This window comes from Myotis daubentonii, chromosome 6 (genome assembly GCF_963259705.1).
Source record: "Myotis daubentonii chromosome 6, mMyoDau2.1, whole genome shotgun sequence".
Lineage (NCBI taxonomy): Eukaryota > Metazoa > Chordata > Mammalia > Chiroptera > Vespertilionidae > Myotis > Myotis daubentonii.
Genome location: NC_081845.1, coordinates 29,752,006 through 29,779,135, shown reverse-complemented (window position 1 = coordinate 29,779,135; position 27,130 = coordinate 29,752,006). Strand labels below are relative to the sequence as shown.

The following is a 27,130-nucleotide window of genomic DNA, read 5'->3' as shown; positions in this document are numbered from 1 at the left end:
ACACTCAACACAGGAGCTGGCCCCTGGTGGTCAGTGTGCTGTCAAAGCTAATCTCCCACAGTGGCTGGCGGCATCAGCGTCCGGCGTCTGTTCCTTCCATGCCTGGCCCGGCAATCATTGCCTCTTCTCCCGACCCCTCCAGGGCCTTAGGGCCCCAGGCTGGGATTGGGAACTGGGGGTGGGTGGCGGCGAACATGGTCCCTTTCCCAGGGGGGCCAAGGGCCAGCTCCCTCCTTGGGGCCAGCAGCCAACCTCCCACGCCCTGTCCCTCCCCTCGGCCAGCAGGCCCTGATTGGCCCATGGTCCCTCTCCTTGGCCCTCCCCCTGGCCAGCAAGCCCTGATCGTTGGCCAGGCCTAGGGACCCCACCTCTAGTGGGGACAATAAAAAGATTAGTATTTAGGGTTTTTCGGGCAGTGAAACTATTCTGTATAATACAAAGTGGATATCATTATACATTTGTCAAAACCCTTAGACTGTGCACCACCACCAACAAACCATAGTGTAAACTATGGACTCCGGGTGATGATGTGTCAGTGTAGGTTCATTGATTGTAACCAACATACCCGAGTGGTGCAGGATGTCGACAGTGGGCACAGTCGTCCGTGTGTGGACACAGTGGTACATGGGAACTCTCTGTCTGTACTTTCTGTTCAGTTTTGCTGTGAGCCTAAAACCACTCTAAAAAATTAAATTTATTAATTAAAGCAAGCCAAACACTCAAAAAATATTTATTTGTCTACATTTATAAATTCTGAATTATTTTAATACAGGGGGGGGGGGAGTGTCTAAACTGTTTTTTAAAATAACATAAATATTTAGGTAAACTATAGATACCTAGAATAAGCTATAAAAAGTTGTTCTCCCCCAGAAAGAAGCAGTCTAAATAACAGTATTACGTGAACCACAAGGAATTAACTGCCTCTACATGAGTTTTAGCCACTGCTTGAGATGGGGATAGGGAAACAGCATAAGTTCTCCTTTTGGGGGGAAAGTACTTTTGCTTCTCCAATTCTGGAAGAAGGCTTACTGAGCACGGGCTTAGCACCAGGTCATGGAAGGGTCAGGCTGAGGTGGTTTGGGGCGGGGGGGGGGCGGGGGGGGGGGGGGACAGGCCTGGGAAGTGAACCATCTCAATTCCTTTCTCGAACTCCAAAGGCCAATCTTTGCCACTGTGTTCCAGCTCAGTCCCATCACTCCTTATTTTCACATGTTCGTTTCAATTTTCCAGACTAAATGGCATTGTACCATAAGAGATAGAGTCATCATCCTAGAAATAAGGCAGATTTGATTTTTTAAAAAAGCACTGCAGATTAAAGAATCATAGGCCGTGCATCATTTTGCCCTTTCCCGCTCCCTCTGTTTCTTAATGATGCGTTTCAGAAGGCAGGCATTTCATGAGAAGCTCAATAGTTCTAAGATGCACACAGAGTTCCAAGGACCAGGTTGCAAACTTGCCTTTGTTGCTGAAACCCAGTGTGTGGGGTTTGGAAAGGAAGCTGGACGTTATAGGTCAGGAACCCAGGTAGATTCGGGGCCTGGTCTTTTCCCTATTAGAGTGGGACAGAGTTCATTCAGTTTAGTACTTGCTAAATGGGTGTACGATGGGTGCAGCACCACTGCGGGCCATGCAGATGGGGCCAGCAAGGAGTCTGAGAACCGATTTCCTTGAAAGAGTTTGAATCTCCTGGAAGTGATGAGCCCACACACGGGCAGGGAGATACTTTATAAAATCCCCTTTTATGAACGCTTAACATGGGTGCTCAATTTTTGTGTGACGTACTATATTTAATTTCCTGCTTTCAACGAGGAAGGCTGGTGCTGAAGGGAGAGAAGAAAGGGTTATCGCTACAGCTTGTGTTGTGTGAAGCAACCACTGAAAATCTGCCTTGCACGAGGCACTGGTTATGAAGACGACCTATGAGTAACTTTCTGTGAGAGAGACTTAGGGTGCAAAGGATGCCTTCTTTGCCAAGTGAATTAGCATGAGACAGACCTGCTCTATTAAGCTTTAAACAAAGCAATTCACTTTGCCTTATCAAGAGTATTGAATAAGTGGAATTCATCCTCATGAGCTTACTGTATTTTATAAATACGTAATGTGTCAGGAATAGGGCTTTACAAATATCAACTAATTTAATCTTTGTAACAACCCATAAAGGATGACCACTGTTTACAAAGTCATTTTTAAGTTATCAGAAATTCTTAAATTTATTGTTGAGCCATAATTAGTGGACAGATGTTTCAGGTTAGGAATAAGATTTGGGTAAAATTAGTCAGAATTCTACCACTGCAATTAAGTTACACGTGTAACACCAAATCAAAGGCTTTATACATGAACATGTACTTCTTACATTTCCTCTAGAAGCAGAGTCAATGTGCCTGGCTGTGGCTTTCTAGACACATCTTGTTTCCTGTCTGTTTGCATCCACACCAACTGAGAGGGTTTTTAAAATAATCGTAAAATAAAGACTTTTTCATGATCTCATCTTAAAGAATAGTTATAAGTACTCCTCTTAATATAAGACTCAAATCCCTTTGTCGACCTTATTTTAGCCATGTACCCAAAGCTTCCATCCTCCTCTTCAACATGTTTTTTGTTTGTTTGCTTGCTTGCTTTTTGATTTCAGAGAGAGAGAAACATCAATGATGAGAGGGAATCATTGATTGGCTGCCTCCTGCACATCCTCCACTGGGGACCCAGCCTGCAACCTAGGCATATGCCCTTGACCGGAATCAACCCCGGGACCCATCAGTCCGAAAACCAACACTCTATCCACTGAGCCAAACCGGCTGGGGCCCATCCTCCTCTTGTCACAGAGATCACTTGAGCAGAAAGTGCAAACCACGAGAAGGTGAAAAAGATCTGAGCAGCAGTCCTGCCGATCGCCTTGCAGAGGTCAGCTCAGGGCACGCCGTCTGCGGGCTCCCCAGGTCTGCGATGCCACCGGTTGCAGATGGCACATTTTACAGGTCGTCCCCAGCAATGCAGAGCACATTACAAACACGCAGATGAAGCTGAGCAGCAGCCCGAACGCTCCTTCCATTTGCATTTCATTATCTCGGGGCTGAGAATTCTCGTCCTGGAACCGCACACAGCTCTGCTCTGGGCTCCCTTTCAACAAGCGTCTCCTCGGAGTTTTTCCTCCTCTTGGCAGTACATTCAACAATCAACAGCTGCACGGGACACACGTGCAGGGACAAACCGCTTCCAGCGAAAGGCCACCTACACGCGTGAGCTGCTCCTGCCCAGGAGTGGCTGGTAAGATCTTCTGCCTCCAGGGGTACCCCCAGCTCTCACTGATCTGTATCACTTCCACCCCAACACTCAAGGGCATTTTGTGGAGGTGCCATTATGATGCCAAACTGTATTTCTCCATCACAGAGAGGTCATGGTTACTTTGGAGTAAAGCTCAAATTACCTAATTTAATATTTAGCAGATTCATGGCCAAAAGTGGGGCTTGATATAAATTCAAGTGCTGAAACTTCACTTGTTTTTAAAAATACCACTGAAAGGAAAATTAGCCTGGGTACCAGAAATACATTCTGCTCTTTCTGAGATGGGTAAAGTTCTGTCTCTCTCAGCAGACCTCGATGGCCACCTTCTACATTTTTAATTTCCAGAGACATATGTAGGGAGAGGGCATATGGTCAAAATGATGTTCATATAATAGATCTGTACTCATACTTGGAATTAGAGAGCTTTATTATTTCCCTGGTCATTTTAAAGAAAACTATAAAATGCCATCCTCTCTCACTGCACAATGCGACCATCACCGCCACCTTCTGTGTGGGGTGAGCATGTGCTCTGACCTCTGTTGGGTATTAGGGGAAAAGAGATGAATGAGGCCATCTCTTCTGCCCTCAAGGATTTCCAGTCTAACAAAATTTTGTTTTCCATTTAAACATTTATCTTCTTACCAGAAAGTAAAGGAAAAGAACCTGAAAAATGAAATCTGAAATATAGCCTGAAAATGTTGGGACCCGCACTGCTAAAAAAAAAAAAAAAAAAAAAAAACAACAACAACAACAAAAACCAGACTTCGATCAAGTGGTCTTTGAGAAAGACCACTATGGGAGGCTGAATAAGCCTCCTTCTCCCATGTTCCCATCCCAGTCCTTGGAACCTGTGAATATGTTACCTCATACGGCAGGAGAGTCCTGAGATGAGATTATCCTGCATTATCGGGGTGGGCCCAATGCAATCATAGGAGTCCCTCTAAGGGGGATGCAAAAGGGTCAGAGTCAGAGGGAGGAGATGTAAGAGCAGGAGCAGATGTTCGGGATGAGAAGATGCTGTGTCCCTGGCCTTCAAGAAGGAGGAAGGGGCCAACAGGGCCCAGAGCCAAGGAATGTGAGTGGCCTCTACAAGCCAGTACAGAGAGAAAACTGATTCTCCCCGAGAGCCTCCAGGAGGAAGGCTGCCCTCCTGACACATTTTAGACTTCTGACCTCCAGGTCTGTAAGATAATAAATCTGTGTTGCTTCAGCCACTAAATTTTTAGTAATTTGTTACAACAACAACAAAAAAGGGAAATGAATACAGGCACCAAACCAGAAGCTAGACCTGGTTCCCAGCATAGGGACCGATACTCTTGATCCTTGTAATTTTGAGTAAGTCTTCAGCACTGGCCTATTTTAAATGGGCTATTTCTTTGACCTTATCTCCTCCCATTATCCTTTGAAATCATACCACTTTGTCCCTCCCATGGGTGAAGCTTGTCCATCACATTTTGCTCCCTTTTTCTGATATCTGCACGTCCCTGTACTTCCTCAGAGACTTCCTTGACCTTTCTTCAGCAGCAGTCCTGTCATGCCCCTCACTCCTTGCTTCATTTTGTTTTGCAACGCTTACAACTACCTGACATATTTGTTCATTATTGATTTTCTCTGACAAAATGTAGGTTCTGCGTTTTGTTCACTGCTATATTCCCAGATCCTAGACAATTCCTGCAACATTGTCGGTGCTCAATGCAAAATTTTTGAATGCATGGAGAGTACTATTTTAACTAATGTAACAACAGTTGTAAATAAAATTAATATAATAACTATAAAAGATTGGTTTTTAAACAATCATGCCATATTTCAGAGCCAAATGAATATTGCCTGCCTATGGTTGCTACAGCAAATAGTGCTGGGGTCGTCTCTCTTTCTCTGGATAAAGAACACTGGCTCTAGGCCTCTCCTTGTCCCGAGTGTCTAATTTTTACATAGCTATGGAGTTATGAAGAAAAATGAGCAGCAACTTTCACTGGGAATATTAAAAAAAGATGTAGAGTTTTATTTCTGGTGAAGCAATAGAATAAATATGCTGTATTGAAATAATTATTGAGTTGAATTGTGGAAACCTAAGTTCAATACCCCTCCTAGTCCTGAGATATTATCTCTATGTGTGTGTACTTCATAATTTCTATACCAGCCAAACATATACATATATTTCAGAAATGTTTGGCTAGTATAAAACTGATGAAACTATATCCCACAGGCAAAATCTATAACAACATCTCAAAATGCTACGAGTAAATGGGTAGATCATAGATCTGGCTCATGCTGAGGAACTTCTTATCAGACACAAGCTATTGCAGAGGATAAGCTAATGTTTATAATTGAGAAGACACTCATGAGTTCATATTTTAACTAATGTAATAACAGTTTGCATAATATAATTAATATAATAACTATAAAAGAAGATTGGTTTTTAAACAATCACGCCATAATTTTCAGAGCCAAATGAATATTGTCTGCCTAAAATCAGTTCTCTTGTGAGGTGCTTCAGCTATTTTACCATGGCTATCATTGCTCAGAACATTTATATAACTTCTTTTGTTTGGAATTGCCATCAAAATTGGAGGAAAGAAGATATACAAATGTCCAACAGACACAAGAAAGAAAGCTCAACATCATCAGTCTTAAGGGAAATGTAAATCAAAACCAAAATGAGATAATTCTTCACATCTACTTGGATGGCTATTATTAAAAAATGGAAAGTTACAGGTATTGGCCAGGATGTGGATAAAATGGAAACCTTGCCCAGCTGGTATGGTTCAGTTGGTTGAGCACAGTTCCATGAACTAAGAGGTCAGTGGTTTGATTCCCAGTCAGGGCACATGTCCAGGATGTGGGCTCAATCCCTAGCAGGGGGCATGCAGGAGGCAGCCAATCAATCAACGATGTTTCTATCTTTCCTTCTCTCTTCCTCTCTCTAAAAAAAAAAATCAATAAAAACATTTTAAAAAATTAGAACCTTTGTATATTGCTGGTAGGAATGTAAAATGGTGCAGCCACAGTGGAAAACGGTTTGGCAGTTCCTCAAAAAGTTAAACATAGTAATACCATATGATCCAGCAATTCCCCTCCTAGGTATATAGTCCACAGAACTCAAAACAGGCCTTCAGACAAATACAAGTACACTATGTTCATAGCAGCGCTTTTCAGAGTAACTAATGGTAGAAAGAACCCAAAGGTCCATTAGTGGGTGCATGGAAACACAAAATGTGGTAGAGGTATACAATGAAACATTATTCAGTTATAAACAAGGAATGACATACATTACACAATGTAGATGAATCTCGAAAACACTATGTTAAGTAAAAGAGGTGAGACACAAAACATCATATATTGTATGATTCCATTTATATGAAATATCCAAAATAGGTAAATCCATAGAGACAGAAAGCAGACTGGCGTTTGTAAGGGGCCGAGGAAAGGGGGAAATAGGGAATGAATGCATCATCAATACAGGTCTTCTTTGGGTGATGAAAATATGTTGATAGAGGTGGTGGTTGTAAAGCACTGTGAATGCACTAAATACCACTGAATTGTACACTTTAAAATGGTTAATTTTATGTTATGTGAATTTTACCTCAATAAAATATTAAAAACTAAAAAACGGGAAAAGACTCCATTGAATTCTCCAAGGCTACCTACATAATGGCATAGCATATTGCCTGTGGCTAGGTGCCCAGGAAATATTTATGAAATTGAATGGTAGAAAATATTCATGTCCTGTAAGTAAATTTTTTTTTTTTTTTTTTTTTGGAATTAGTCAAGATCGTTCTAGACCATTCAGCTGACTAAGACACGTCATCAAACTGAGTTATGCCATCTTCGTTTTGAAAATAATGATGTGTAAACACAAAGTAAGAGACTGCTGCCGGAAACTGACATTTCCTCCCGCCTAGCAAACTTGAACCTGTTCTTCAGCACTCCAGCCCAAATGCTACCTCCCCTGGGAGCTTCTCCTACCTCTCCAGGCAGAGCTTCTCTCCTCCTGGGCCTTCCACCTTCTGCTGTTCAAGGTTATCTAAGCACCTCCAGTTCTATAAGTTACCTGTCTCCCCACAACAGTGTCACTCAAAAGAAAGCAATGGCTCTAATCTATTGGCACACACTTAGCAAGAAGCGCCACCGTTGGCAGAGAGAAGTCTTCACAGATGTTTGTCGAATGACAGAATGAATGAACCAATGAATGGCTGAATAAATAAACTTTTGGTCTGGGTTGCAAACTGGCTCAAAGGGCAATTCTAAAATCAGAAGTCCATATTTGTTTTTGAGTAATGCCAAATTTTTGAAATGAATGTATACACGTTCCATGTGACTTTTGAAAGAAACTCTCTGGCTGTTGAAATTCTAATGTCTTTGCCAAAACCCATCCAGTCCTTCTTTAATTGACACACATTATACATTCTCCCTGGGGTAACTGCTGTGCAAAGCATAGTCAGGCAGATGCTACTAAGACCAAAGATTTTTCCGCATAAACATGTGCTAACTTGTTCTCTACAAGAGTAAACAACGAGTCTTTGTCACTGAGGAAGAAATGTTTTAAAATTTTTGTAATCAAGCTGCCAGGGCAATTCTGCCAGGCTTTCTTATCTCCTGGGAACATCCTCTGATAACAATGCAGTTTTGTGCTAAATTTCAAACAAATCTGGGCCACTGCAGGTTTGTCAGGGTGGGGATGGCCATATAATTATGTGCCTTCGTTCTGTCCTTACACAAAACAAGATGGAATTCTTAGCATTTTTCTTTGACCTTGGGGCATTCCTTGGAACTTGAAACAGCAGGAAACTTAATGGACTGAAATAAGGAAAAACAGTGTTCACCTGAGACTACACCAACCTGATAATATAAGTCTTTAAAAAGCTATGCTTAAAACATCCCCAAGGTTTTGAAACCCAGACCCATTTTGATGGCCAACCACTGGGCTAAAATTCACTTTACCTAAAACAGCACTTCTAGCACCCCCTGCTCAACCTCTCTGCTTTATTTTCTTCCAGGTTCTTATCACTACCTTGTATTTGATCAAATATCTGTTTGTTTATCTGTTTATGGTTTGTTTATCCCAAAAAGAATGTGAATGCCATGGTAGCAGGGACTTTATGTATCTTATTACCTCCATGCTTGCTGCAGCTAGAAGGGTGCCTGAGACAGTAGGTACTCAATTCCTATTTGTTGACTGTGTCTTTCATCTAAATTATATTTTAAAATTGTGATCATTAAAGGAAATACGAAAGAAGTACTTGGAAGCAATTCAAGACAATAAGCTTCACTTAGTCATGTTTAACAACTGCAAAATTCACACACCCACTAGCAAACTAAATCTATTAGAGACACATTGACGTGACCTACAGAGAGACACCAAAGGAAGTGCCTGTACCTCCTCGCACGTGGTGAAGTTAAAATCAATATGTAGCACAGACTTATTTGATAAGCTACCAAGTATTAGTTGAATGAACTGCCCAGGTAGCAGTTGAGTTTAAATTCTGAGTTGCCAAGTAAAACGTTGGTATATCTCAAAATAAGCACAGTTCTGGCACAGACCTATCCCATTCTAGCGTTATGTATACGTGACCGTATTTTTAACATGAGACAAACAATCCACTCATCGAGTATTCATAGCGGGAGCTCCCACCTTGTTCCCTGACTCCTGCTTTATTATGCTATTGTTTTCAGCTCTCAACTCTGGTCTCCATCTCTCATTTCTGCCACTGTTTTCAATGTCAACTCTTGGATCCAATACCAAGGTCAGCTTCACCTTCCAGGCCAACCCACACTGACCCTCTGGCTTCCCGGTCCAGCCCCTCTAAGAAGCACCTCCCCTGATTCGGTGCAGCCCTGGGTCCCACCGCTGGCCTGGAGCTCCCCCGAGGCAGTTTGAACACAAGGCTGCCACCCAGACAGACACAGGGTGGAGTTTAGCCATATGAACACAACGCCATGCTACGAAAATAAACTGCGTCCTACCACGTTCAACAATGATTGGTGCCATATCCCCAAATTGCTTATTTTACCCATATGCCTCAAGTCCACTCTCAACATAGGAAGGCAGAAGCAATTCCAGTGCAAATATTTTTTGTGTGATAATATTGCATGCAAATTAATCATCTTGGTCATAAAAATTAATAAGATTTTACAGCTGTTCTGACTAATAAAAGAACAATTTCAGTAATAGCTTGTACTGGGGACAGGGTGGGGAGGCAGGACCTTCAAACCATTTATCCCAAGTTACTGGGGGGTTGGCGCCCATGTCATATCTGATGTGTACCCAGCATACAATGCATCTCACAGTGTAAGGCAGTACATATGCTGCTTCCCCATTAACTGATTAAAACATAGTTTATTGACTTTAAACATTTCTAAAAGCAGTGTATGCTTATTGTAAAAAGAAAAACCAAAAGACCTCAAACAAATCAGAAAAAAACATGAAGTAAAAATGCCCTTCTCATTCCCCAGGGAATGAGAACTAACAGCTTGGGATATACCCTTTTCTGACACTGCTCATCACACACAAAATATTTTCATAAAAATGAGCCAACTTGATATGCCATAATCACATTAACTTCTTTTCGACAATAGTTCAGAATTATTTCTCTTTCGCCTGGGTATTATGGCTAAGTTTGTCTTCCACCTCCACATGTTAAGAGCAGGGGATAATTTAAGCATATGATATATTTGAGGTGTTTTGAAAACTAATTTCTCTTTCTAGAAAAGGTAATTGGAAATGTTCAAAGCAAATGAATAAAAAGATCACCAGACTGAGGGTTTTGTCTTTTTTTCCAGATTGAAGACTAATTCCTCTTTAGCCCTGACTTATGGCCAACTTTCACATGTCTCGTGCCTGTGTTGTAATCAAATCCCACTTTGAGAAAAATATTTTTTTCTTTTTTTTTTTAAATAGCAAGTATTTAATAGAGATTTCTCTTTTTTATTTTTATTTTTTATTAAATCCTCATCTGAGGATATTTTTCCATTGATTTCTAGAGAGAATGGAAGAGAGAGGGAAAGACAGGGAGAAATGTCACAGGCCAGGGAGGAGTCTGTAACCGAGGTACATGCTCCTGACCAGAATCGAACCCTGGACCCTTTGGTCCGCAGGCCGATGCTCTATCCACTGAGCCAAATTGGCTGGGGAGAGAAAAAATACTTTCTTTAGTTATATGCTACTTCCTTCTTCTTGAGATATCACATTCAATACACTTGTTACTATAATTAGTACATGTTCCATCTTCCCTTGCAAGGAATTCCTATAAAAATATGCATTTTAAAATTCTAAATTTGTTTAATGGCAGTCAAGCAGAAAAAAAAAATCAATAGTCACAACAACTATTTTTGGGTGTATAAAGATTTTACCAACATCCTCAAGCTGATAGCGACATTTTGCATCCAACTGTATTTTCTTCGAACTATCATTTCCTCCTTAAACTTAAAAAAAATTACAAAATAAGAATGTCTAAATACACCACTGTGCTACATAGCACATTTTGCAGCTTGGAAGCAATGGCATAAGCAGTGAGTCAGCCAGCATGTACTAAGTACCTACTGTGTGCCAGGTGCTGTGCTAGGCCTTAAGGAAACCAAGGAGACGATAACTTTGAGCAGTTCCCTGGCTGGTGGGGACAGAGGACGTGAAAAACCAATGACGACGCAATGGTATGTGTGCCAGGTGGGCTCAGGGAGCAATCCCCCTGCCCTGGGGCGGAGAAGGATTTCCAGATGTGACAGCTGAGCCACAGGTCCCGAGAGGTGGGAACTCACCAGGTGAAGCACAGGGAAGGAGCAGTGGGCGAGGAGAAGGCCACACAGCCAAGCAGAGAAGCAAGAGCACAGGATCTGAGATGAGACGCAGAGTCTGGGCGCTGGGGCCCAGGGCTGTGTGACCAGAGGTGGGTGATAATGTTGGTGACACAGGTGGGGGCCAAGCAGACCAGAGATTTGCGTGAGACCTTGAGTTTTAACTTTATCCTGAGGGCAGGGGCAGGGTCATTGAAGATTTTGTCAAGAACTGGGAAATAAACTGCATTGCCACTTGCTCCAAGTAAAAGTAAGACAATCCTATGTGTGAATCACAGGAAAACTACCCAGGCCCGCACTGGGTTCTGTGCGCATTTGGACAAAAGGATAACAATCTCAACGATGTGGTTTCCCAGACCACCGAAGATAACAAACAGCACATGTGACCATTTCTCTGTATCTATATGAGATAACAGATGAATAGATGCTGACTACAGCTAGTGTGATATAATCATTTCACAGCTGTATTGGTAATACAAATCATTATGCTAGACACCTTAAACCAGTGGGTCTCAATCTTGGCTGCACATTAGAATCACCTGGGAATCTTTTTAAAATCCTGATTTCTGGGCCTCATCCTCTGGAAATTCTGTTTCTTTGTTATGGGGTGGGGCCACAACATTAGTAACAAAGAAACAGAATTTCCGGAGGATGAGGCCCAGAAATCAAGATTTTAAAAAGATTCCCAGGTGATTCTAATGTGCAGCCAAGGTTGAGAACCACTGCCTTAAACTTATACAGGGCTGTGTATCATTATACCTCAATAACCTCAAAGAAAAAGGGAAAGAGCCCATGAGAAGGGAGAGAAATGGAAGCTGCAGAAAGCAAGAACCCTGACAATAGCACAAGCTGATGGTCTGAGGGCACCAGGTGGGGATGCAGGGGCCACGCAGGCTGAGGGGGCCCCTCATGGCCACCTGTGAGGCGACTGTGAGGAATACATGACTTGATATTTATAAAGATTTGACACCATGTAGGCACTAAACAAGTCTGCTCTGATGTTATACTTCTGGCAGTGCCAAGAATAACTGACCCTCTAGTTAGATGGATAAAGCGAGGCCCATGGATGTGCCCCTGGCCAAAAGCCAGTAAGTGGAAGAGGCTCAACCAGGATGGGTGTCCTCCTTTTCTATGGAGTCTAATTTCTTTGCACGTTTCTACACTCTTCCAAATATTACAGGATGTTCCGTTTGAGAAGGCAGGTAAATGTGACTAAATATAAGGAAGAGTTGCAATTTAAGAATGATTCTTGCCTAGCCCATGTGGTTCAGTGGTTGAGTGTTGACCTATGAACCAGGAGGTCACTGTTCAATTCCCAGTCAGGGCACATGCCCGGATTGTGGACTTGATCCCCAGTGTGGGGCATGCAGGAGGCAGCTGGTCAATGATTCTCTCTCATCATTGATGTTTTTATCTCTCTCTCCCTCTCTCTTCCTCTCTGATATCAATAAAAATATATACTTTAAAAAAAGAATGATTCTCATGTACAATATGAATTAAAATGAAAAGCTGGTGGTTGAAGGGTCCGTTTCTTGTTAGCTACTGGCTGCCTGAGTCCTGGGCTGTCCCAGGGAGAGGCTGGACTATGGCAACAAGCTGCCCTTTCTCACTGAGGGGCCTCTGGGGACTTGGGCACAGGGGAACTTGCCCTTGAGCTTGAAGTTTCTTTGCTGCTAGCTCACACCAAATCAAATAAGCCAGAATAAAACCCATGTAGCCCTCCCAAAGTCTTCCGTCGACCTATCTCATAAACTAGCACCCACTTGGATCTCGATCTCTCTCTCTCTCTCTCTCTCTCTCTCTCTCTCTCTCTCTCTCTCTCTCATTTGTCCAAATCCTCTACCCAGTATTCCATTCCCTACATTGGAACTGGATCTCCATGCTCAATCTCTGTGGGAAAATGCTAGGGCTTCCCTACTCTTGTCATTTCCCTGGGGTGGGGGGGGGCGGGTTGTACTGTCCGCTCACCTGCTCCCCACTTTCCGTATAAACATATGCCCTTTGTAGGCATGGTCCCTGCATTAACGAGCCTCTACTGAAATTTCCAGCTGATTTCCGATCCCTCATCACCTGAGTGCACATCCCAGCACAGACAGCTTCCAGATAACGAACTAGGACAGTTGTGTTTGTGGACACTGTGACCAAAGCCATTTGGCTGTCCTCCCCAGAGACAGTCTTTGTACCCAGGACAAATATAACCACATTTCCCTGAAAAACAATATTGCATGCAGCCCTAAGGGTAAATTGTGTTTGGCTTTCCTTCTGCATAAAAGTCAATGGGAATCAGATTTGCCATGGCCCATGCCTCATGAGTTGGCCAAAGGCCAAGCACATACTCACGCGGACATGCTTTTTCTATGTCCATACAAAGGTTTCCATGTGCACTTAAGTGGTACAGGAGGCTGCTCTCTGAAAATAAATAAATAAATAACTACACTTTTTTGACGTAGTCTCATGTCTGTAAAAGCAGAACTGATCATTTGAAATGTTCACATCATTCACTGGAGAACTGTGAGAAATGACTTATATCTGTAAGCCTTTGTGAAGATGAAAGGGATATTACTAAAGAATGTACAGCATTCTAACACACAATCACTTAGCTCTAGTCCTGCTCTTAAAACATAGTTTTGTGGGACTTGATTTCGTTTTAAAATAACCCAGGCGCCCAAAAGTACATTAGGAGTTTTTATAGTTTTAAGGCTCCATGAAAACCTTCCCTGAAACTGCTGGGGACAAAGCCGACATCTGTTAGCGTGAGAGACACCTTTGTTTCTAGAATGTGAGCCTGTGATCAAACCTGACACAAGCCAGGGCTTTAAAAGTTAACGGTGCTGCTTCATTCTAAATGCATTTTCCACAAAGTCTGGATTTTAAAGACAAAGTTGACTTTAATTTTCAACTCTCTGGCTTTCTTCAATCAGAGTTCTAGTCACACAGTTATTTAAACAAATGTCTTTGAACTTCCTTAATTTAAAGAAGTGACCCTTAGGTTAATGAACGCTGTAAAATGCTTATTGTTTGAGCATGTGAATTGACTTCCGTTCTGTAAGGGGGTATGGTGAAGACTAAAGTCTCACAGAGGAAACCCAAGATACTTTTACTCTTATACCGCGCCGACTGCTCATGGGTCAGGATTGGCAAATTTTCCTTTTTATCCCTTTATTAAAAGTGCCCTAAGTTAAGCTGCTCATAAAAAATGGATGGTTGTCGAATTTCCATTACTAAGAAAATAACACCCAAGTCTATAAAATGCCAACAGAGGCATGCAGCATGTGATAAATTAAAGGCAAGTTGAGTGGATGATGTTTTCAACAAGTTCATGATATGGACCCCATAGAGCAGTGGTTCTCAACCTGTGGGTCGCGACCCCTTTGGCGGTCGAACGACCCTTTCACAGGGGTTGCCTGAGACCATCCTGCATATCAGATATTTACATTACGATTCATAACAATAGCAACATTACAGTTATGAAGTAGCAATGAAAATGATTTTATGATTGGGTCACAACATGAGGAACTGTATTTAAAGGGCCAGAAGGTTGAGAGCCACTGCCATAGAGTGTCTCTCCACAGTAAGTGGGTGAAGAAAATGCAGGCGTCACCACCCTATTCAGGCACCAGTGTCAATGAGAGGTGCTTCTTCATTTACTGACCAACACAAGCCTCCAATAGGGCACATCAGAGCATTTTGTAAATGGCACAAGATCTTAATGATTCTAAATGATAATAATTACATATGTCCCCCTTTTTCCCCCCATGGACCCCTTCTAGCCCACCCCTGCCCCCACCCCAGGTCTTCACCACCCTATTGTCTGTGTCCATGGGTTCTGCATATATACATACAAGTTCTTCGGTTGATCTCTTCCCACCCACCCTGCCTTCCCTCTGAGATTTGACAGTCTGTTCCATGCTTCTATGTCTCTGGATTTATTTTGTTCAGTTTATTTTGTTCTGTTCATTAGACTAAGCAATTATCTTAATACAAAAAACAGCTTTATTATATGTTCCTAAGACCAACAATGGTTCTCACCAGAGGTGTGCACCGAATCACCAGGAAACATTTTTTTTTTAAAAAAAAAAAAAAGAGCTCTCTGTTATTCCATGGGAGAGTCTGATTATAAGTCTGGTATGGGGTTGGGATGATGATAAATGATAGGTAGGTAGATAGATAGATAGATAGATAGATAGATAGATAGATAGATAGATAAAAATAGATGATAGGTAGATAGACAGATAGGTAGATAAACAGACAGGGCGATGGATGGGTAAATAGATAGGTAGACAGACAGACACATTTTAATTCCACAAGCAACTGTGATGGGCTCCTCACTACTCATCTTAAATGGTATATGGCCAGTTTATTCATTTGCCCTCTTAGCCAGGCGGGGCTGCACGAGGTGATGAGCTCATGCAGAAGACGAGGCCGTGTCCCTGAGGAGCCTGCGGTCTAGTTGAAGAGGCAGACACATAAAACAGCATCACAATTCACCTGACAGGTGCTGACACAGGGGTAGGAGAGGAAAGAGAACACTAATTCCATCCGGAAGAACTGCAGAAGGCCCACAGAGGAGGGGAGCCTGGAGCTGGGTCTCATTCCATGTGGAGGCTTTTCCTGGTGGTGATGGGGGATGCAGACGGTGCCCCTCACGTAGAAGGAATGGCATGATGAAATTACATGTGTTTCTGGGGTGTACTGAGAAGTGCAGAGTGGCCAGACCATGGGATGTGTGCGTGAAGGGGGTGGGGAGAAGGAAGGGCAGTTAGGGTGGGGATGTGAGGTGCATCCCTGTAGGAGAGGCGCAACAGGCAAAACAAACAAACACAAAAAGAATGAGGGTTGCCTCCAAGCCTCCTTTGTAATGCCCGGGGGGCTCCCCCAATACTAAATGTTTCGTTTGTAAAAACATTTCGAGTTTTGTTTTTTAAAAAGCCCTCTGTCAATTACACTTTTCAAATGATCCTCGTGACCATATTAAATCAAATATTACAAAAGATGAGTTATTTTAATTTTACTGTTTCCATTAAAGGGTATACATTGAGCCTCATGTAAAAAGCATCATTTCCCAAAATACTCAGAAAAGCAAGTTATGAAATCCCTATGCTTAAATATTTAAGGTCACTGTCAGTTCAAAATGGTCTGAAACTCATTCTGAGGGTGTGTGTGTGTGTGTGTGTGTGTGGAGGGGGGAGTATGAGGTGGAAGAGGACCTATTTCTCCATCACTAAAAAGCAGGCCGCCTGTGGTGGGTCACATGGATCCGGCAAATATAGCATCGGTGTCTAACAGTGGCCCTGACCCAGCCGCTCGGCACAGATACACAGCTAGTGACGACTGAGTCATAGCAGTGCTCCTGGGGGTCTGATAATGTTCCTATTCTAGTGTGAACTCTTCACAAGGGTGGTTAGCATCTCTTATTAGTTTAAAGCGTTACCTGTGACAGTCTCACCAGAAACTGCTTTTGCCGCTGCAGTGATTTAATCTCTCCGTATTTCATTTCCTGGAGAGACCCTAGTGGAGAAAACAACCTTCCCGATTCGGCGGCAGGTGACCGCCCCTCCACCACTGCCTTCTCTGATCAGGCCTGCACACCCCAGACCGGTAGGTGACAGAAAGCCTGGAGTCAGTCAACTTTGTTGCTATTCTGACATGTTGTCCAGAAGCCTCTGCTCTTTTGTTTCTCTTCCCCGGAGGCCTCGGTCCCTGTCACAGCCTCGCATTGCCCTGGAAGCAGATGTTCCCCAGCACAAATTCTCAGCTAGACTGGCCTATTCAGAGAGAAGGAGAGGAGAAGGGAGGGCGGAGAAGAGAAAGGGGGGAGAAGCAGAGCACTTACTCCCACTTGGTAGCTATTTCTGAGGGTCTGTAACACTGGTCCTCACCCTGGCTGTCCATTAGATATTCTGGGAGCTTTCAGCAAATACCGATAGCGTGGCCCGGCTCCAGGGACTCTGATCTAAGTTGCCTGGGGTGGGCCCAGAGACTGCTATGCTTTGAATGCTCTCCAAGTGATTCTAATGTGTGGCCAAGTCGAGAACCAGCACTCTGACTCTTTGGAGGACACAGGAATATCTATGCTGTGTCCATTGCCCTCAAAATGCTTCGCGTCTGGTTGGGAAAAAAAGACTCAAATGGAGGATGATCCCAGGTAGGCTACCATTAAATACACACTGGGCGGCGAGTTCTGTTAGTGCCCTGGGGAAAGGCAGGGCTTGAGACCATTGAGGAAGATATGAAGATGGGATATGTGCTGGGCCTTGAAACAGGCTGGATTTTCGTTCTGTTTCCTCTCCATCCACACCGCCACCCCAGCCAAGAGCCTCCTAAGTGGATTTCATTTTGGGGAGCTTCCATTCTCGCCTCTCTCCTGTCTGTTCTTCCCATGATGATGATTGTGCCTTGAAATCATCAGTCCTATCATGTCACACCCCTTCCTAAAACCGAAGGCTCCCCGAGAGCTCGTAGAATAGAAGCCAAACCTCAGTCCCTTCATGATTGGCTGAGGATCCTTGTGCATATAAAACATATGATGTTTACGAAACACTGAAATACATATTTTCTTACCCATGTACTGACTTCCATCTAAAGACATATTCACATATTCAGATGTGATATGATCACTTTTAACATGAATATTTAAAAATGAATTTCTCTTTGGAAAATTTGCTCTCAATGAGTGAAATGGCATATTCAATTTAATTTTAAAACATATATTCTGACTACATCTTAGGCACTGGGAAGACACCGTGGCAGATACAATGATGAAGACTCCCCATTCGCAATGGAATATGACAACATAAAAAATGCTGGGTTAAATTTTGCTATTGTCAAAAAGAGCTGGATTCCAGGTTATAAATCACCCATTTTACTGAGTGAGCTCTTACTTGTCTCAGTTTCCTCGTGTAACCTGGGGAAATAGTATTTACTTACAGAGGAAGTAAGAGTGGCTGCAAGAATTAATGATATAACATGTAAATACTGAAGTTGGTGCCTAAGACATAACAGACATTAAAGAAAGTACGTTCCTTTTCTTTTAAGACACTTAATGTTTAGTTATTTTATATAGTTTGTGAGGCCTGACTTATACAACAGAACTTTAAAATTAACTTCTTGCATATAAAATCTGCTATCACCCATTTTTAATATTTCATGGGAAATGTTAGTGTGGATTTTTAAACATCTGCATAGTACTCCTACTCTCACAGGTGTAATTGACTTTTACTCATTTCCAACGCGGGTTTAAGTCCTAGCTACCTTCCCCTCTTCACGTTATCAGATGGTGATGCTAGTGACCAATGAAATGCCCCAAAGGCTAGAAACAAAGAACAAGAAGAGATATCCTGGACATAGAGGACACAGGTATTTAAGTTTTAAGTAATCAAGCTTTGATATTTATGCAAGTGAACAGTTTGCTATTTCCTAAAGATGGCTTCTACCAAAATGTATTCTTGCTTGTTCTCTGTATCTTTCCCAAAGGTTCTTCCTGAACCAAGCAAGCCATTTCATAAAAATTCCCATCTTATCTTATCAATGTACAAAAATCAGAATTCATTTTGCCTTTGGAAATATGAGTGGTTGCAAAGAATAAAAACACTCAGAACTAATTCTAATGATCTGAAAAAGCAAAACAAAACCAAGCTTTGTTTTAGAAACAAAGACTCTGTCCTGGTTCAGCCCACTCTTAAGCTAAGTCTGTGGTTTATTCTCAGGAGGTCAAAGTTGCTCTTCAGTTACAGTAAAAACTACTAAGAAAATCTAGTGCCACCTTCAGAGTACTTTTACGTTTTAACATGAATCTGTTTTTCCTTGTGACATTTTGTTTTAAAAGTACAGTTATTTTTATAATAATATTGTCATTTTTAAAACTGATAGTTCTAAAAGCAGATTATTTATCACATTCTAATCTCTCCCTTAGGAAAAAAAAAATATTTATGTGAATCTCAGGTGTACTTGGTGAACCATAAAGTGCTAAAACAGCACAATGGGCTTCATAATAAATTCAAAGGAAAATACTGTATTTACTTGTTTTATAGCTAAGAAAATGTTCAATAGGAACTACTTTTACAATATAAGGAATATTTCAGAGAATAAGGATAAGTTTATTTTTTAATTAAAAAGAAAATCTGTTCTAAATTTTTATCAAGTTCACTCCCCTTCATCAAGACTGATAATCCCCCACTCAAGAATACACACACAAGTATATACATAAAGATCTACTAATGCATGCAAATGTATGCATGTGTGTGTGTGTGTGTAATATTATTATATGTCTAAGAGTGAGATGGTTAACAAAACTGCAGCTGCTAAGACCAAGATATCATGAAAGTAGAAAATACAGGAAAACATTTGAAATGGCACCAAATATAGTTTTCACACATAGCCAACTGTCCCAGGAAGCATTCATTTCCAAAGCAAGTTAATTCATATAAAAAGTCTCCTCCATTAGGTAACCATTCTACCGATTTGCCGTCTTCTGTTAGGATTCCGCGAGGCAGCCTGAGGTGCTAAAGCAGCTTCTCCTAGGGAAGTTCTGAGGGGCTGGAACTGAAATGTCTTGGTGCTTACATTTGCTTATGTAACAGCCTGGCCTTTACCAAGACCACTTCAGTACTCAGGGGCATATTTCTCTGGGCCTGGTCCTATCTCCACCTGCATTGAGAGATTTTTCAAGAAGCACTGGAAAGTCTCCTTTCTCTACACCACCCCTTAGCTTCCCCCACAGGCTGGGCGAGAGGGGGAAGGGAAGCATTAGCTGCAGGGCTGAACTAAATCATACATAAAATAGAAAAGATTTTAAATAAAACAGAAAACAACCCTGTATTACCTCAAATCCATGGTTAGTAAGGAATTCCATGTGTGCACATGTACCCATGCCTGTGTGTGTGTGTGTGTGTATATACACGTGTGTGTGTGTGTGTGTGTGTGTGTGTGTACACACCTTTTAGTGGATTAGAAAGTCATTACTGAATAGCTACTTTGGCTAGTGGGTCACACAGAAGTATTTCAAACCCAACGATTCCAAAATGGCACCCATGTCTTTCCCTTAAAGCTCCTCTGTGCTCCATAGTACAAGACTATTATCTTAGATTCTCAAACTAGAAACCTCAAAGGTCTGCTGTGACTAGTCTACTCCCTGCTTCCTCCTTACCCACTCCTCATGCTCTACTGATGCAGATCCAATGCATCCCTCAACCCCATTCCCACTGCACCACCCACATCAATTTCCAATTACACTCTTGGGACACCCACCTGACTGCTCTTAGCTTATAAATGCTCACCTTCCCACAGCATTGTCTCACTGCTAGAGCCACCCTGCTCGAGTATAGAGTTGTTCATAATGTAACCCTGCTTCAATTTTTTGATGGTTCTTTAAACAGCCAACATATCTTAAGTCTTACCATATGCCAGCCATTGTACAAAGCTTTACACATATTACCGTATTTTCTCTTCATAACTATCCCGAGATAGGTAAAATTATTGTTGCCACTTATAGATGAGAAAATACATAGCCATAGAGTTTAGAGAGGTTGTTCATGGCTACTCTGATGCAGGTAGTAGAGCTGGTTTTCATCTTGGATCATTTCATGCTCTTGACCACACCATTATGAACCTTTCTTCTACCTGTTTCCAAATGATTCTCCAGTCTCTTTTGCAAGGAGCTCGTAGACAGCGAAGTTTTCCACATTCAGTGATTGTACAAGAGTCAAAACCCTCAAGCCACTGGAGCAGAATGTAAGGTGAGGACACAGTGGCTCTCACAGATGCCACCTAGGAATGTGTCTCTTATGACCCACACATGGTAATGGAAATATCTTGGTCTCAAGCAAAGAAAAATTAGCCCAACAAATGCTACCAAACTTGTGAGACTAGTCTGCCCTGTAGGATATGGAAGCACATTTCAAACAGTGGGCGTGTTCATTACACAGCGAGTTAATCAGCTTTGCCTCAGCACCACCTTCCACAACGACTCCATGAGGACGCCTGGTCAAGGCTGGGTGGAGAAGTAGCAGACACAGACACGGGGATGGAATAACTCGGGCTGCAGTTGTAGTCATAGCCTTGCTTGATAAAGGAACAGCCATATCAGTCATAGAACTCACCAGAAGAAACAAGCACATGAAAAAAGAAGAAAAGCTTAGATATTGCTAAAACTGCCCTGACATATTCTACACACAACTGTTTGATAAATATTTTATTGTTACTCCAGGAAAAGCTTTTAAAAGGAACACATACGCCAGCAATTATGGGGAAGGGATGTCCCCTTCTCAGAGCTGGGAGGACTGTCAGCTCTCGCCTGCTAAGGAGAGGGTGGGTGGAAGCACACCAGCATGTGGGCTCAGACCTCCTCATGGGCACCGGACGGGCCCGAGTCCCAGGCAGCAACTCTTCCTTATGTGTTAACAGAAAACACACACGAATCTCTCCTCTGCAGCCTTCTGTGTGATTTGAATAAATCAGAGGCACTGGGCTTATGTGTGCCCACTGTTGTGTTTCTGCCTAACAGTTATCCAAACCCCACCCTGGCCCTAGCTGGTTTGGCTCGATGGATAGAGCACTGGCCTGTGGACTGAAGAGTCCCAGGTTCGATAGTGGTCAAGGGCACATGCCTGGGTTGCGGGCTCGATCCCCAGTAGGGGGTGTGCGAGAGGCAGCCAGTCAATGATTCTCTCTCATCATTGATGTTTCTATCTCTCCCTTTCCCTTCTTCTCTGAAATCAATAAAATTGCATTTAAACAAAAACAAATCCAACCTTGAAGAAGGCCTGGCTCCCTGGAATGGGTGGTCCAATTGTTAGGGCTGGTGCTCAGCTCTCCACTGCTAGCCTCTGCTATCCAGGCCTCAACCATTTCTGATTGGAAAATTTAGACAGATATTCAACATCATTATCTTGTTTAAATTAAACTGGAGAAATTGCAGTATCCCAAGTTAATTGGGTGTCTTGGTAAAATTTTAAAGGTATTTAGAGCTTTTATTTTTTTTTTGGGGGGGGGGGGGCACTTACCAGTACTATCTTAAATGCCTTCCTTATAGTCAATACAAGGTATTGAACTGTGTGTGTGTGTGTGTGTGTGTGTATGTGATGTTCACATGTCCCTGCTATAAGAGGCTGCTTACATCATCAAAATATTACTATGAAAAGTGATCTTTGACAGCCAATTAACTATTATGAGAAAAGTGTTATTTCTGAAATATTTAAATAATGTAATTTAAAAGCCTGTTATTCCACTCAAAGGTATACATTTGGGATTTCACCTACAATTTGAAATGATAGAAAAATTGCTGCTTTAAAAGCCACTCAACACAGTGCATAAATAGTCATAAACGTGTCAGAAGCAGATGTATTTTATTAATAGCACCTGAAAGCATAAATACAAGTACAAACTGTGAAAATACTCATCCCCCTAAGCTACAGAAAGCCAAGAAGTAAATCCTAACCCTTAGCATTTTTTAAATTTACAGAGGGGCTCTATAGTAGTTTCATTCCTTTTCTTAAATGGCCTTTAAAAAAATACATGAGTCAGTTAAGAAAGGCATTTACTTGAATTAAAACGATAATTCTGCCAGGACCTCAGTATAATTACTTGTGGGTGGCAGAAGTTTTAAATGAGGCTAAGTTAGGGATTCTAGTTTATTTATCTATTTTTTTTTTATTTTTTTTTACTCTACCACTGTAATTAGAGAAGCCTGAGGTTCCTGTTAAAATTGTGCCTTGTCATGGAACATCACACCTACACGCTTTAATGACAAGCCCTATTGGCATATTTTTTTATTGACCAAAAATGTGGGCTATAATGCACACATACATCAATGCAGCCTCCTTCCTCCACACACACACACACACACACATACACACACACACACACACACAGTCATATTTGTTTTGTTCCTTTCATAGCCCTTTCATAGTTCCTTTCATTTTCACCCCTAATATTGTACTGTTCCAATTTATGGAACAATTTATGTCAATGTCTTCTATGTCAAAGACAAAATGATTTTAGTCACAGAGTCTGGTAACTTATTTCATGAAAGAACTCAAAACACACTACCTTCAAAATCTCTGCCTGCCTACGCTACCTGAACCAAGAGCTGAAATAGCCACATTTCACAAACAAATATGTTTTGCTAAAAATGAGTCATCTTACTGTGGGGCATGTGCTGTAAATGATGCATCCTCTTTGCAGAGCTGACCGTGTCCACAGGCTGCAAGGCATCTCTCTATAAAACCGCAACCAGCTGAGCAACTGAGCTAATGAGTTTCAGGAGGCAGAGCATCCATAGCATTTTGGGGAGAATTCTGCATTTAATATTCCTAACACCAAAATGGGGAGTAATCCCATAGCGTGGGTCTTCTAAAAGTCCAATATAGCACAGAAAAAGTTTCACATGAGAAGTAATTTTATGCTAATCATTTAAGTGGCATTAGAATACTCCCACAGTCATGTTTGTCTAGCTGTCAAGATATTAAACACAAATACGTTTTCAAAAGGCACCTGATTGGCCACTAATGTCTGTACCCTGAAACTAAAATAGCAGAGGATACTGAGATGTTTTCCACCTTTCATGCTAACAGGAAGACTAAGCATCAGACACAAGCATTCAGCTGCTATTACACAGTGCATACCGTAACAGCGAAAAAATGTTTGTTCCGTTCATTAACTCCATCCATCTTCTGCCACCCTTTAGTAAGTTGTTTCATTAACCAGATGCATTTTCACCCACTGTTCTGAGCACAAAAGAATCACACAGCAAAGCACACTTCCTGCAGCCTAAATACAATAACCGTGTAGTCTTCCAAAAGGTGACTGTGGAATTAAAATCTGCGTTCCCAATTCCTGAACTTCAAAGCAAACACTGGGCGCCTTGTGGACAATGCGGCAGGGTGAACACATACCATGTCTCCCGGGCTCGAACGTGAGAGCGCAGGACAAGACCAACAACACATAGACACACATCCTGCAGGGAAGGATGCCGACGGCAAAGGAGCCAAGAGGGTGGGAAGGATTCAGGCTTGCTTTACCTACCGGCATCGTCCATGTCTCAGGAGTGGCCAGGCGAGCTCTGGAGCCTGGCAGCGGGAAGCCCGGCGCTCCTCCTGGCTAACGAAGCACCCTGCCCTTCTGCTGATTATCGGTGCTTGCTGGCACACACAGCCTTCTCCATGCGCTGTCTGCAGGAGACACCGCCAGGAAATTTATATCTCCAAGGATGACAAACAGCCATTAGCTCCATTACAGGCTGATTAAGAGAGACTGAGCCTATCAAGTGGATACTTGAATCCTCTGGGGTTTTCACCTCTGTTCTAAGCAAAGGAGAGAAAAAAAAAATCACTGCAGTGTGGAGTGGATTGCACGTTTCAGAAAGAAGCGCACATGCTATGCAGAGTACATGCTGCTCCCCAAGATGCCAGAGCAAACAGGAGCAGGGGAGGCAGAGATAATGAAAAGGTAAAGAGGCTCCGTGAACCATACACTAAATGGTCCTCCCCCTTGGGCAGGTCTAAAGGGGGTCCAGCCTTCATCCCTGACATCACTGGATGACCCGGCAACTTTTCAATGTGAAATGTGAAAGTTTTCTTGTTATTGTTGTTGGGGGTGAGCAAGGAATGACAGCTAAAACATTTTAAAATAAAGGCCATCTTCACGATTCTGCTCTGAGTATATGATAAGAAGCTGAGGCTTCTCATTCCTTTTTGGTTATGTTTTCATCATGACTAGGGTTTCTATTTCCAGTCAGGATTTCTTCCTACCTAGCCCGACAGGGAAAGTCAAAGGGCTTTCACTAAATGGCACTAATCATGCAAGACACGATGGTCAAAAGATGTCCAGGGATGCTATAGATGTTCCAATCTGTAGCCATTCTCAGTAACAGAAATGGGAGCATGAAGAAAAGTGCATTTACGAACACAGAGAACACCATTTCACTGCTTTTCTTTAATTTGGCTATGGAAAGATGACCCTCCAAGATACCTAACACTGCTTACAATATCAAGGCACAGTGCCGGGCCGAGTGCTGAAGAAATCATATGTCCTGTGGCTATTATGATAGGATATTGGAATGTGAGGATAGCACACGTGTATTTTCTACATTTTCTCAGATACAGTAAAAAAACATATACAGTGGACTCATGATGCAATGAATCCGCAGTACAGTAAGACTCTACAGGTTTTTTATTTTGACAAGTTTTTTAAAAAAACAGTTCTAAGTGTAATTGTTCTGCCAGGGTTGTTGATTTTGAAAAGCAGCTAATTTACTCCGCATTTCTTTATGCCATTGGAATTTCTAATGACAAACCATTTGCAAATTATTTGTGACATACTCTTCCATTTCAACAGCTTCTAAGTATTTTTGTTTTTAGCACCACGCTCTAACCAACTGAGCTAACTGGCCAGCCTATTTTTGTTTTTAATGTAACTTCAGGCTTACCTATGGATTTGGGGTTATTGTTTAAGCAAAATACTTCACTTATGATATCATAAATAGTAGAGAAATAGTTCCCTCACAGAACAGTTGAATTTTTCAGTAATTTCGCCCTGTGACGTCCATTTCCATTATTTTAATTTTGTCACACAATTTTGAGGACATATCACTGTATTAGTTTCAAAAAAAAATTCTTCATATGTTTTTAAAATGCTCGGGTCCCACAAGACTGAAATCACTGTGGCTTACGTTCCTCATCTCCGTGCCCTGATTAAGACTGCTAACTACCCAGAGTATTAGCAGGAGGAAATCTAGGGCAACCCAACTTTTTTTAAAGAGAGGAGTTTGGGAAATATAAAGGGGAGAGAAAACACATCCTGAAGTCTGAGACTTTGGAACAGAGTAGCTAAGAAGTGTCACTACTGGCAGTGCCTGCTAACTAATAAGAATGTATTTCTATTGGCTGTGCACTCAGTTCAAAAAGTGGCTTTTGATTATTTTTATTAATACAGTCAGTCTCTGAAGTGCAAATGGATTGTGTTCCAAACGTTTGTTTTGTTGGTCATTTGAAAAACACGCTTTCTCATAAACACTGATTGGGTTCCAAGGACAGACCATTAAACACGGCTTCACGCATGATGTGGTTTATATAAGATCCACAATCTCAAACACAGTTCTAAAACCCAGAAGGTTCTGGAAATCTTAAAGGTGTTTTCTCCTTTTAAGTTTGGCTCTGAAATGCATCTGTGTCACAACCTGAGTTGAAGTGAGGCTATTTAAAACTCTTTACTTATCTCACTTAGGATGCATAATTATGTTTTGCTATGGAAATGTTGGTGTTACCGGGTATGGGCATCTGTTCAGACCCTTCTGAGGATATGGCACAGGCATATATTACCTTTCTAAAATGCAAAAATTCTGAATTTGGAAACACACCAGAGCCCAAGGGTTTCAGATGACAGACTATGGCCCTTCGCTACAATTTTGTGATTGAGAAGGGCAGAAAAGAATCCTTTTTAGAGTTTTGCCACAGGATCCCCTTCCTTATCCAGGAACTCCCTCCCTCTCTCACCTGCTAAGTACCCGAACCTCTCCAACCACCGATGATGTCAGACATAAATGAGGGATAGGCAACAGAGAGAGAGGTCTAAAAATAATGACACTAATGCTGAGTGCCTGTGAGGGATGAGGATGTTTAAAAACTACGTACATTGACAAGGACACATCTGCTTTCTGTCTCCCTGCCTTTGCCACCAGCACGAGCGCTGTCCCTCCTGGCACCAGAAGAAGACAAAGTGACAATGAAAAGCCTCAGTGGGTGGAGCATTGTCCGCAGGCTCCAGGGAGAAGCCACTCCCTCCCTTGATTTAGTTCAGACCCACAATTCACAGGCTCTCCTTGGGGAAAGCCTGAATAGAAAATGTTCACCAGGCCCTTTGTAATTGTCCCACAGACGCTATATGGCATAGCAGCATCAGTAAGCCTGATGTTCCCCATCATGTTTTAAATACGAGCTTAGTTCCCATTTTCATAAACGTCCCTATACGTGTGTTCCTCCGCTTTCTTAGAGTCAGACTGATCAGTTGGAGGCCAATGGTAGTCTGGAGCGCTTGCATCCAAAACACCCTCAGTGCTGTTCCACCA

General features: G+C 42.2%; 1 protein-coding gene across 7 annotated transcripts in view; it reads right to left on the bottom strand.

Annotated features, from left to right (window-relative positions):
* The window catches only part of PHACTR2 (phosphatase and actin regulator 2), a 237,409-nt gene that overhangs the window by 142,953 nt on the left and 67,326 nt on the right, over window positions 1-27,130 (bottom strand). Inside the window, exon 1 of one of the 7 annotated variants that reach the window (XM_059700563.1) lies at window positions 24,091-24,235. The exons of the other annotated variants lie outside the window; for them this stretch is intronic. Within the exon in view, the coding sequence (XP_059556546.1) occupies window positions 24,091-24,103 (13 nt within the window). The 5' untranslated portion in view covers window positions 24,104-24,235. Of the gene's footprint in view, window positions 1-24,090; window positions 24,236-27,130 lie in introns of those variants that run through there. 7 annotated transcript variants of the gene reach the window in all.